General features: G+C 50.1%; 2 protein-coding genes across 4 annotated transcripts in view; one reads left to right on the top strand and one right to left on the bottom strand.

Moving 5' to 3' along the window:
* The window catches only part of DENND2A (DENN domain containing 2A), a 57,148-nt gene extending 54,208 nt beyond the window's left edge, over positions 1-2,940 (bottom strand). The window contains exon 1 of the mRNA XM_053978002.1: positions 2,832-2,940. The gene's annotated coding sequence lies outside the window, so the exon portion shown is untranslated. The remainder of the gene's footprint in view (positions 1-2,831) is intronic.
* A 920-nt stretch (positions 2,941-3,860) lies between these two features.
* On the top strand, positions 3,861-12,931 carry ADCK2 (aarF domain containing kinase 2). Of its 3 annotated transcripts, none has more exons than XR_008437298.1 (9): positions 3,861-4,790; positions 5,465-5,611; positions 7,152-7,280; positions 7,953-8,048; positions 9,857-10,108; positions 10,955-11,083; positions 11,197-11,250; positions 11,869-12,086; positions 12,838-12,931. XR_008437298.1 is itself a non-coding variant. In XM_053978519.1 (8 exons), exons 1-8 carry the CDS (start codon positions 3,861-3,863, stop codon positions 12,010-12,012), a joined length of 1,881 nt encoding a protein of 626 aa, XP_053834494.1. In that variant the 3' UTR covers positions 12,013-12,670. The 3 variants fall into 3 exon arrangements, 1 of the variants encoding a protein (XP_053834494.1); XR_008437297.1 differs by having other exon boundaries at positions 12,835-12,931; XM_053978519.1 differs by lacking the exon at positions 12,838-12,931 and having other exon boundaries at positions 11,869-12,670.
* Positions 12,932-13,003: the final 72 nt, after the last annotated feature.

The following is a 13,003-nucleotide window of genomic DNA, read 5'->3' as shown; positions in this document are numbered from 1 at the left end:
GACTTGAATGAAACAAGAAATTTCTTTCCAGCTCCATCCCACTCCCTCCTTCCCTTGGGAGAGTCTTCTCAGCCTGTAAGGAACTACTATGCAAGTGCGTGAAAAGTCCTATTTCAGCATTTCTTTCATAGTAGAGGCCTCTTCCAGCCAGCTCTTGGGATCCTGCCAACAGACATATCAGCCACTAGTACTTAAATCCTTCCGCTGAAAAATGCTTCCCTAAAGAGCTTGCACCCCGGCTCTGAATCATCACAATTAACCAGCTTCAACAAGAATTTAAGACATGTTCTTCTCCACTCTCATGGTTTTAAGGGTGAACTACACAGCCTTTTCTCCCCTTGGTCTGGCCTCCACTTAGGAAGGAGCAGCTTCCACACAGTTCCAGTCAGGAAATAAATGTCAGGTGTTACAAAAGGAAGGGAGAACCAGCTGCTTTGAATGATGCATTCAGGGGATCCAAAAGAACACAGCACTTACCAGACACTTCTGAAATGCCCAGCATCTCTCCATCTTTAAGAGACTGGCTCTGTTGTGTGATGATTTCATCAGTAAATTTCTTAAACTTGGGGAAGGATCGAGCTTGCTTCTGTGGTCCCAGAGTGCCCAGCAAAATAAGAGATTTTAAGTCCTGTCTGTATTAATTAGTTGTCATGGCTGATATTAAGAATAACTCGTTGGAAAAGCTACTCCTGGATTAAGATCATCTCTTAAAAACACAGCTTATGGGGTCTTCATTTATTATCTCCTTGTCAAAATTAACATTTCTAACATGCAAATACACCAGGCATGGGAGAAAGACAAGCCTACTGTAAGTGTCTGACAAAGGATCTAAATGCTCTTCTTGTTTCTGGAGAACAGAAAGAATACACGGAAGTTGTCTTTGCAGACAAAATGTCCTAAAAGCTTTCCCAAGGCAGCGAGCTGGGGGCAGTACCGAAAGCAGCACTTTGGGACACTCCACACGCACTTGTGCTCTACAAAAATACTGCGCTTTGGATCTGAGCTGAGGAACAGGGAGTATCTTCTGCGTGGACTGCTAATACATGGACATGCCAAAAGCCAACCCAGGCTTCAGCACACAACCTTCTCACCCACGCAGGCAGAGTGGTCCCAGCAGAGCCATAAATCTTTACTCTGCTTTTTGCATCCCCGGCCACTCCAGCGCCCTTTGTTTTCAGTGCTTTCTCTTCCGTTTCTCAAAAAGACGCCTTACTACCCTGGGAAATCCTGTGGCTTTCCTCTCATTTCCATACTTAGCGTTTTCAGTTGCTTCCAAGCCTGACCCAACATAGTAGTTACCCATTTTCACAAGCTGAAACACTGCCTGGATTATTTAAAAAACCCAAACAACAACCAAACAAAACCCCTCAAATCCCACAAACACTACCCCAATGACAACAATTCAGAACACAACAGAAGGGTGGAGGAAATGCATTCCTTTCCCCCGCCAGGATGCAATAACAGCTGCCTTTTTGGTGGTTCAGAAAACAGGTCCAATACATATTATTGGACCTCACTACCGCACACCAAGAACCAGCAGTCAGTAAGGTGGCAGCCAACACAGAAAACAGCTTTTTAATCCACCACCAACACCAGCAGCTCCCCCCACAGTAGCAAATAAGAGCCCATGGAAATCCCTCTGGTCATCTCTTTATCTTCCCAGCTGAGTTCCAGGCTGGAGATGCTCTTCTCCAAAAGTTAACAAACTTAAACAACTACTTAAATGGCAAGAGCAAAGGTGGCTGGGAATAACTCAGGCTCAGGAACAACTTGCTGACCTGTCTTGGAAACAAGCTGTGCTCTTGCAAAGAGCAGAATTAAGGGCCCATGTTTAGCACTTAGTCCCTGCACCTGTGAGGAGGCTCCAGTGCAGATCCAAGCAGTCACAGAGCCTCAATCCCCCATGACCATCACTTTTCCAGCACCAAGCATCAAGGGACATGCTTACTGGACACTCAGAAAGCCAAAACCTCTGAAAGTGTCCCAAATACACCTGGCATGGTTTTACCTCCCAGTTTGCATTTGACATCTTGGGACCACAGCAGCAGCCAGCTCTTAACTTCTTCCTTGTTCCTTTCCCAAAAAAACATTCCCCTCTACCAATTCCATCTCTAATCCATTAGTGCCCATCACTCCTGGGTACAAGAGCGAGAAGGCAAGAAAGCGTTTTTCTCCCCAGGACAGGTGAATACTCCCACCGATCCCCACCGGGAGTCAGAAATGCCACCGTGATAAGCCACAACTGCAGGCGCGCTCCTTTCAGTCGAAGGCAAAGTACGAGGAAAGCAGGCTAATCAGAGCAGAGAGAGAGAATTGCAGGGCGAATATCACACGGGGATTCAGGGTTTTGCCGAAATGAGAACTCTGGCTGTCTGCTCCAGCAGGGCCCGGGCTTCCCCCAAAGAATGTGCTTAGCGTTTCCTCCTCTGTTTTGTGCTGGAGACCGAGGCAGAGTTGAGTTCACTCAGGGGCCCCGTGCTGGGTGGCGGGGCTGCCGCTGCTCCTCCGCTCCACCGCTCCCGACCCGCTCGGGTCGGCTTTTCAGCAGCTGCCCAGGTCCCCTCGGCCCCTCTCCCCCCGGCCGAGCTCCGCTCCGGCAGCGGGCCCGGCCCCCCGCGCCCGGCGGGAGCAGCAGCGTCCCCGTCCCGGCGGGAAAGCGGCGGTGCCCGGGAGCGCGGGGGGATTCGGCTCGCGGCCCCCGCTTTCCCCCGCTGCAGCCGGGATGGAGAAAAGCCAGCTGGGGCGCGGAAGGGAAGAGGGGATGAGGGAATTTTTTGGAGCGACACTTCTGCCCGCTCTGCCGCGCTAGCGTCCCCTCGGCGCCTCCCTACCTTCCTCGGCGGCGGCAGCGGAGCGGGGGGGCCGTGTCCCGGCATGACGGCGGCGGCGCCCGGCGCCGGGCTGGCGGCTGCGGACCCGCGGCTGGGGGCTCCCGCCCGCCCCCCGCCGCCACCGGCCCCGGCCCCGGCCCCGGCCGCCCTCCGGCGGGAGCGCCGCCCCGTCCCGTCCCGTCCCGCCCCGCCGCAGCCGTGCCCGCCCCTCGCTCCGGGCATGGAGCGTCCTGTGCTGCCCGCCCGGGGGAAGGGGGATGTCCGAGGGAGGCGACGGGGGCTGCCGGTGCCGAGGCCAGGAGGGCAAACCGGAACTGAGTGAAAAGCCGCCGTTCTGGTTTGCAGACGGAAAGATTTCCGGGGAAATGTAGAAAGTCCTGACTTGCTATCAACCCAGTACCTGTCACTGGCACGGTTTCCCGAGGCTGATGGGGTCACAGACTCATGGCGGGAGAGCACCTGGCCAGGAATGCCTCAAACCTGCAACACGATTTGTATCCCCCGATCTGAGACTGGGTGTTAGGGAAAGGTGCTTCACGCAGGGGGTGGTCAGACACTGGAGCAGGCTGCCCAGGGCAGTGGGCACAGCACCAAGCCCCACAGAGCTCAAGAAGCGTTTGGACAAGGCTCTCATGGAGTGACTCTTGGAGTGTGCTGTGCAGAGCCGGGAGCTGGACTCCACGGTCCCGATGGGTCCCTTCCACCTCAGGATATTCAGCGTTGCTATGATTCAAAACTGAAAGAGGGGTGAAGGCCCCCGTCCCAAACGCGGCCCCATCCCTCCCGTCCCCGTCCAGTACAGCCCGATCCCGAGGGGACGCTCCCGGTACGGCGGGGACAGCTCGGGCACGCGCCTCCCTGGCAGCACTCTGGCTCCCGCCAGGCTCCCGCTGCTGGCCCTTTAAGGGGCGGGGCGTCGCCGCGTTCCGGGGCGCTGATTGGCTGGGCGCTCCCCCCTCCCGCCCCCTGCCCCCGGCGGGGCCGGCGCGGGCGGCGGGAGCGCGCGCGGTGGTAGCGGCAGCGCGCGCGATGGTGGCAGGCGGCGCCGCGCGGCTGCTCCCGCTCCCGCCGCTCGCGCGCGCCGCCGCGGCCAGGATCAGGCCGGCGCTGCCCGGGCGGGGGGGCGCGGGGCGCTCCGGGCTGCGCGCCGGCCGCTGGGGCGCCGTGGCCTTGGCCGTGCCCGCGGCCGTGCCCGCCGGGACCGGCTGGAAGGGGAGGCCGGGGCAGAGCGGCCCGGCGTGGGTGGCGGAGCGCGGTGCGGAGCGGCCGCCCCGGGGGCTGCTGCGGCGCTTGGGGCTGGTGCTGCGCCTGGGTGTCCGCGCCTGCGGGCTCCTGCTGCGCTTCGGGCCGCTGCTGCTGCTCTACCCGCTGGGCCGCCTGTGGCCCGGCATGGGCGCCCGCTGGCTGCGGCTGCTGCGCAGGGCGGCCGAGGCCGCCGGCCCCACCTGTGTCAAGCTGGGCCAGTGGGCCAGCACCCGCAGGGACCTGTTCTCGGAGGCCTTCTGTGATGAGTTTTCCAAGCTGCACGTCGAGGTGAGCCCCCACCCGTGGGGCCACACCGACGAGCTCTTGAGGAAGGCCTTCGGTGAGGACTGGATGGGCATCCTCAAGTTCCCGAGCCGGGAGCCGGTCGGCTCGGGCTGCGTTGCCCAGGTGTATAAAGCCTACGCTGACCTCGCTGCCATCGGCGGCTCCCGGGCCAAGGAGCTGGAGCAACACTCGGAGCTCAGGTCCGCCTTTGAAGCGTGGGAAGTGTCAGGCTTTAGAGGCCTCCTCGGGTGGCTGAGAAGGAGGAAGAGCAAGGACATACGGGATGAGAGGAGCAGGGAGGAACTGAGTTCTGCAGACTGCTCCCAGGGAAGTCCCGGGAGTAGGATGTCCCTTATGGAGCAGAGGGCCAAGCTACTCCCGAACGCAAATCCGTCATCAGCCAGACATCTCGTGCCTGTAGCCATTAAAGTAAGTCATGTGCCAAAATGGTAGATGTATGAAAATGAAAATGGAGCGTGCTGGACGAGGTCCGTCAGATTTTAACTCCCGTGGAGAGGAATAGCTGGCCAGGGCCAGGTGGAACAAAAGAAGGGATGCTGTCTCTCTTGGTGTCCTTTCTCAGCGCTTTTGTTCCAGCCAGCCACAATCCCCAGCTCTTGCCAAAAGGAGAGCTCAAGATTTGATGTGGGCATGTGGGTACTAGGAATGCCTCCAAGGGCCCAATTTACATTAAAAGAATTAGTATTAAGGTTGGTTGCACCTTCCAGACAGCAAAACTCCTTCTCTGCTCACATGAAGAAATCTGGAACATAAAAGTGTGTTCCAGCAAATTTTATTTTAAGAATCCTTACGTTTGAGCTGCTTCAAATACGGATAAGGGACAGGGCGAGACTGAAAGTGGTGCAAAATGTCTTTGGGTGAGACTGTAGTCTCCATCACAGATACACTGAATCCGACAATGATAAAATGTTTCTCTGCGACCTAATCAATGGCAAAATGTGAATTCTTCTGAGGACTAGCCAAGGAGGCTGGTTGCCTCCCATCCTAATAAGCTGGGTTCTGTATATTTGAAATGCATCACTTGAGCTCATTGAAAGGGAGTGTCTGGGGGGTTGATGTTGCCACTGCTCGTTCTTGTACAGGTCCTGCACCCTGGGCTGGTCCACCAAGTCCAGATGGATCTGTTTCTTATGAAGATGGGCAGCCGCATCATTGGACTTCTCCCTGGGTTCAAGTGGCTCAGTTTGACAGAGATTGTGGAGGAGTTTGAGAAGCTTATGATGCAGCAGGTATGTGCCAGGCCATGATCCCCAGCTATACAAAGCTGCCCTTTGTCTTGCTCTGGCTGGCTCTAACTCTGTTCACACCACTACATTTTAAATGGTTAGATGAAGGCTGGCTTGTTCTTTGCTTCTGTTCTTTAGTCTAATCAAATCACATAACATTACTGCAGGAAAGCTTATAAGCTCACAAAGTAGCAAAGCAATGAAAAAACAGTCTTTATTAGATCTAAAATTATTTTTTGGACTTTGAAAATAATGTTTAGACTTTGAATGTGTTTTCTAGTGGACAGCCTGAACAGCTAGCTAGCCATAGTCACAGTCCTTTTTGCAGCATTGTGAAAGGTGAACAATGGTGAGACACCTCTTCTTAGGAAAGAATCTCTCCAAGCAAGTACTCAGGCATGTGGGTTTTTTCTATAATTCTACGTATATGTTTGCAGTCTGTACTCACTAGTCATGTTTGTTAGCACTGAGATATATATATATATATATATATATATAGGCATAAATAATGTTTTCATAGAAGTTAATAACACATTCTACTTTGTATTATCATCAGACCCAAAGTGTCAGTGAAATTTTGCAAACAGATCTGAAAACATCCTGATTTACTGTCTTCTAAAGACACAGTCCTGAAACATTGCTACTGTCAAACTTACAAAGATCTCACTGCAGACTTAATTAGGCTTATGTTTCTATAAAATGAGCCATTATCTGCTAATTTCATTTTTGTGTCTAGATTGAAGAATCTGAAGTCTGTAACAAGCTTTTGAAAACCTTAATTATTTTCTACAATTGCAAAACCTCTGTACAGTAAATCCGTGCTGGGAACTGTTGACTGTGGTCAGATGTGACTCGAGGTCATTCATACCAGTTTGGCAGAGTTTGGGTGGATGTGCAGAAGACTGAGGATCAGGAGAACATCTGATAGGGTCATTGTAGCTTTTTCCCTTTGAATGAACAGGAAGTATTCCTGGGATATTCCCCACTGCCAGACAAGGGAGGTGAGGCAAGGTTATCCTGCGTCCTTGAGCAGTAGCAGACAGTAGGAGAGATGCTCTTGTGTCAAGACACTGGATCACCAAAGAACCAGGCCTGGACTTGGCATAGTGGGTTATTTTGTATACATTACATTCAATTTCTTCCTGCTATGTCCTCTCTGTCAAGTGAGGCTGGGGCTGCATTTCTTCTATCCTGTCTGCCTGCCTTGCTGTTTGGACAGCAAGCTTCCCTTCAGGATAGGATTCAGTTTAGGATCTTGTTGTATTTTTAAATATAACATGGTCCTGGTCTATTTTGAGACACCATGCCTCTAGTAAGGCACCCATATTTCAAAGGCTGGGACCTGGCTGTGCACCATCCATCACCCAGTCTGTTCCTCTTCCATCAGGGAGGCTATGAGTGTGTAAAAAGCACCATTCTTTGTTTTCATTCTGGCTTTCTGACTAGTTTTGTTGGTATTGAGTATTGCAACTCACACAGGATCCTGAAGATCTAATCCTAGTTAAATCTAATTTCCAACCTGCTTTTCTATTTCTCCCTTGAGATTGATTTACGCTACGAAGCCAGAAATCTGGAGCGCTTCCGACAGAATTTCCTAGATGTCGATTTTGTGAAGTTTCCCACTCCCCTTTGGCCCTTGGTAACAGCAGATGTTCTAGTGGAAACATTTGAGGTAAGAATTGCAGGGTGTGGGTGTGATGGTAGCAGTGAGAAAGCCCCAAGGAGACCATGGCAAGGAGATGGTTTTGACCTCCTCGTTTCTTTTTGAGAGGGAGGGATCAGAGGCAGAAGGATGCTTTTTTCTTATTTGCTTAAGGAGATTGATGTCCTTCCTTAGTGTCTCTTCCGCTCTTTTTGTTTGCAAGCAGTGCATCCCTGAAGACAGGTAGCAGACAACTCCATATAGAAATGAACAGTTGGCCTGAAAGCAAGCAGACCAGCAGTGGGTGCAGCCACCCTGTGCTTGCCTGTGCTTTGCAACCAGCACTGCGCTTCACCTCTCCTCTGTGGTGGGTCAAAGCAAGGTGCTCAGCAATCTGACACTTTCTCATCCTTGCCTCACTTCCCTTGTGGATGTTGGACTCACAGACCAAAGATACTCTCAGGCTTAATTTTCCTGCATGTGACCCTGGCAAGGGTGTTTCTGTCCCTGGAATCCTGTCTGTCTTTCCAAGAAACAAACCCTTGGTTCTCTTGTGTTCTCCATTGCACTAGGTACATGCTCTTTCTGCCAAATTCTTTCTAGGGTATTATTATCAGCTTCCCCCACTCGTGGCACCCAGGTGGAGTTGTGTTTGAAGGTGGGATGCAGGGGGTGTTTGACTCCTGCTCTGTGTCTGTTCAGGAGAGTGAGCCCATTTCGCGCTACCTGCATGTGGCGATTGGCACGGAGCTCCGGCAGAGACTGGCCAGGATGGGCATGGACATGCTGCTAAAGATGGTAGGCACTTGGCTGGGGCTGCAGGAGAAGGTTGTTTTCCTGCAGAAGCTATTCCGTTTGGATTATAAGGCAATGTGGCTAAAGAGAGAACCCATTTGCTTCCTACCTGTACCTGGTCTGGGTAAAGCCTGTGGGCTGGACTTACCCCTGACACAGAGCTCTGCCACTGCAGAGGGGACATTTGCCTGCACACAGGAGGACTGGTCTGTGCACCTTGGTCAGCCTTTGCTTAGGATACCCACTAATCCATTCAATGAATATTGACCTATTGCCTAAGTACCTTAAAGTGCAACATTATTAGCAAATGCCATGTGCTCTGCAGAGATTGTGGATGTGACTCAGAGGGAAAACAATGAGCTGGCTTCTTCATTTATCAACTCCTCTAAAACTGCTTTTTTGTTAGGGAGAACTAAATCTCAGGTAAAGACAACAAATCTGGCCAGATTCAGCTTCTGACTATCTAGTTCTTCTGTGGCTGAAATAATCCCAAATGGTCTGGAAAGGAGTGTTGAGAGGGGGTGGTACAAGTGTCTTTTGAGGGGCTGTGAGAACCAGCAGGGAAGAGCTGCAAAAGCTCCTGATAGTACTGAGTGTGTGGGCAGTGCGTGTCAGATGAAATGCTGCTGCTAACTGCAGCATTCTGCTAGGACAATAGTGAACCTCCAGTTCTGGCTCCAGGTAGTATGACAGGCTCTGAAATAGCTTTTACCACTCAGAAAAGCAATGCTGGAACCAGAATAGTTGTATGCTAAGACTGGTTTCAAATTTTAGGAGTAGGAAAGAATTAAAGGGCAAAGAAACAACTTTATGTCTGTAAGTAAAACAAATACCTCTTTCTTGAGTCCTCTGCAGTTCTAGTCCCTCGCCATCCAGGACCCTCTGTTTCAAGGGCTGTAGTAGAACTAGAAGAGGTGCAGAGGAAAGCAGATAGGATGATTACTCATGTGGAATGGCTTCCATACCAGAATGGTGAAATAATTTGGACTCTTAACTCTGGAAAGCAGAAAGATGAGTAGTTTATGACAGAGATTATGCTGTCATGAGTGCATGAGAATGAATATGGATCTATTATGTAGGGTTTCTCAATAAGGAGGACATAAAATTAGCAGAAGTAATTTTTTTCAGGCAACACCAAAACCATATTTTTTCACTCAGCTCTAATTATTTACATGGCAGTTGAACAAATTGATAGGAGAAATCCATGAAATACAAAGATAATCTCCTTGGGGAAGGAAGTCCTGCAGTCCCAGGCTGCCAGGAGGGTCGGGAAGAGGGGGAAATACTGTTTGGTTCTTGTCCTCTTGCCAGTCCTTTCTGGTGCTAACTGCTAGCAGAGTCAGAGAAGAGCTACACAGATTTATTTCCTCTTCTCTTGTTTTCCTTACTTTTCAATAGAGTTGTAATGTGGGTTGGTGTCCTGCACTAGACAAACTTAACCCTTCACTATAACCTTTGCCACTGAATGGCAAACGGCCTATTCTTACTACGTTACTCTTTGCTAAGGCCCACCAGTATGCCCCAGTTTAGGGCTAATTGCCAAAGGGCACTGCTATTCCCTGTTGGGACTCCTGGCTGCCCTACCTGACCTCTAGCAAACACTAGATTGCTTCACACAGCTCTGCTGAGCTCCTGAATACCCGAGCTGGTCTCCAGCAGAAACCACCTGCTGTGGTGCTGCCAAGGGTGATGTCCCATCACTGGTAATGACAGGGAACAGACCACAAACAACCCTCTGCCATTTGCCTGGGGGCTTTGGCATCACCAACTTTGCTTGGAACAAGTTGTTCTCACACTTACCTGTCCTCCAGATCTTCATTGACAACTTTGTCCACGCCGACCTGCACCCCGGGAACATCCTGGTTCAAGGCACAGCGCGGCCAGGCAGCGCCCGCCTGGAGCAAGGGGCCGTGCCGGAGCTGTGTGACAGCCTGGTGCTGGGGGTGCAGCCACCCCTGCGGCAGTTGCGCCTGGTGCTGCTGGACGCTGGGATCGTGGCGGAGCTGCAGAGCGCCGACATGCAGAACTTCCGCGCTGTGTTCACAGCTGTGGTCCTGGGACAGGTGAGGCCCCTCTCCGGCATGGGGCTGGCTAGGGAAGGGAGATGGTGCAGAATCTGACGGCCAAAGTGAGAGTCTTCTATTTCCCCTTAAAATGATAGGAGAGGCAAGGATCCTTGCTAGCATCTTATCCCCAAACACAGGGACAAGTTGTTCAGCTGCAGCAAGGAGGCTGCCAGAGTGGAGCAATTTCAGGGCCCCAGGAACTAGAAGGTGCTAAGTGGGAAGTACTGGCTGCCCATTCCTGGTTAGGAGTACTTCTGCTGCAAATTAGGACTGCCTGGGAGCCACTGTTGCAGAATCTGTTGGATTTTGCTACAGAAGAGGAGGGAATGGGTTAACATCTTGATCTGCCACACATGCTCCTCTCTGCAGTCTTGCTGTTGGAAGGCCCATATGCCTTCCTCCATTTTGCTGTTGTATCAGTATCTATAGAGGAGAGGAAGGAAAACAGGTGTGTGTGTGTGTGTGGAGCAGTCTGACCTCTGCTAGGCTCCTCTATGTCAGGGGAACTACATTATCCTCTTCTTCCCTTGAAACTCACTGTCAGACGGACTAGAGAACCCAGTGCTGGTGTCTCCTCTTCATTCTCAGAACAAACATTGTGCTCCTACTTGCCTGTTGCTGTCTCTCAGCTGCAGGGTGATGGGCTCACTAACACAGCTCAAGAGGGACACATTTTGTCCTGGTCTGCTGAAGCATGCCAAATAATCCATGCTAAACCCTGTATCCAGGCCCATCCTGTGCTGCCAGGGACACTTCTCAGCTTCTAAAAGCAAGAACTGCAAGCACCTGATTGCAAATCACCAGTGATCAGGTTCTGGTTGTGCTGTTCAACTTGTTTCTCAGGGGGAGAGGGTGGCAGAGCTGATCCTGCACCACGCCCGTGCCAACCAGTGCCAGGACATTGAGCGCTTCAAGGCTGATATGGCAGAGCTTGTCACCAAGGCCCGGGGGAACACCATTGCCTTGGGCAAGGCAAGTGCACCCTGTCACAGTCCCACTTACCTGCAATTCAGTGCAACTTGGCACTGAAAACTGAAACAAAAAGGTTTTTTGATCAGCTGTTAAATTCTCCTTGTGTATTCCAGCTTCAGGTGGGAAATCTCCTCTCAAGTGTCTTCAAACTATTAATGACCCATAAGGTGAGGTCCCATCCCTGGCTGCCTTTAATAGCTGGAAGTTCATCTGGGGAGGGAGAGCTACTGGGAACATGAGGGGCTAACAAGGAGGGGGACTGACTTCTGAAACAAACTGCTAGGTGAGGAACTGCAGGAATGCATCCAAGTGTTGCAGGCATGCTGTTTCTCAGGTCTTGTACACACTTTGCCAAGCCCAATTTCTGTTTTTTTTTTTTTTTTTTTCTTTTTCTTTTTTTGTCTCAATACTTCATTTAATGGTTGATACTGTCTACTAAAAGGAGTATTTTTGTAACACCTAGTTTTTCCTACCTTTTTTATAGTCCCTTAGACTATAGATACCTCCTTATAACTGATTATTTGGGGGACAAATTTTCACAGCTGCAAACAACTTTGGAAATCAAAAGACCTGTGGTGGCTTGGACTGGGGTTGTCAGCCACAGGGCTGCACAGTCCAACTGGTGGAGTTGCATTATAGTTTCAAAATATAGTTGCATTATAGTTGCAAATGCTTTCCCCAGCCTCTTCCCTTCCCTCCCAGCTTAGGCAGAGCTGGTACCTTGGTTGAAGAGGTACAGAAGAAAATAATGTCCACCGAGTCCATTCAGTCTGTTGTGGTTCTAGGTGAAGCTCGAGAGCAATTTTGCTTCCATCATTTTTGCCATCATGGTTCTGGAAGGACTGGGACGTTCACTGGACCCAGAACTGGACATCCTGGAGGCAGCCAAGCCACTGCTCATCAAAACTGCAGCTTCTGCCCTCAAATAGACTCCTGTGGCTGCTGCTCTCTCCCTGTGGGGGTTACCTGTGCTGCCTGTCAGCTGACACAGAGGAAGCTGAAGGTGAGAAGTCACGGGTACCCCACGGATGTGGTACGCAGTGGTTGCTCTCCACTAATGCTGCCTTCAGTACTTCTGCCAAGCACCAGGCATGGGATAATCAGAAGGTCTATTCCAGAAAGCAGGAAGAATTTGCACAACTGGACATCTCCCACTCATTGCACAGTTCTAAGAGCTAATGTGTTCTGGTAGTTTTTAAAAACATCTTCAAAAAGATTGTTAATTGATCAAGTCTGTTTTAAAATATATATTAGGTTAAATATTTAATTTACTGACTTACCTGCACTGTGGTATGAGAAATTATGTTCTAGCATTACCTAAGCAACATATTCAAGCTGAAAAAAGCCAATAAACCTGTTTGTCTTTTGTACTTTTAACTTCTACTTTTATTGTAGAAGTGTCCTAACATCCTGCATGTAGCGGTCTGCTCTTAGTCATTTTGGATGACAAAACCAAACCATTAAATTTTTTTTTCAAACTTCTGTACTCTTGTACATTATGATAGGAGTTTGGATTATAAACAGAATAATGAAATATTTACCTAGGCAGAAAAACCTACTTCCATAATAAAAAACAACTTCTGGGAATATTTGTCCTGGTCTTAATTTTTCTATTTCTGAAACTTAAGAGGTTTTTTTTTTTTTCTGGTCTGTGTGATTTTTTCTACTACCCTCCCTGGTGCTCCCCTGGTTTCACTCTACACAAAGCCTTAACTGATAAGCAGATACTTAGTTTTTTTTTTTTTTTCCAGCAGGCTTCAAACCAGAGTCCAAGCATTTTCTTGATGGATCAAAACCACATTGCGAATGTTTAAAATCAAATAAAGCCAGCAGAAGAACTGGATTACAGATGGCATTTACAGTCAATTGTTTTAATAGCAGTATTTAAATGATTTTATGGCTTCATTTTAATAGTGAGAA

The sequence above is a fragment of the Vidua macroura genome, chromosome 5 (assembly GCF_024509145.1).
Source record: "Vidua macroura isolate BioBank_ID:100142 chromosome 5, ASM2450914v1, whole genome shotgun sequence".
In the NCBI taxonomy this organism is placed as follows: Eukaryota; Metazoa; Chordata; class Aves; order Passeriformes; family Viduidae; genus Vidua; species Vidua macroura.
This window is presented reverse-complemented; position numbering and strand designations above follow the sequence as displayed.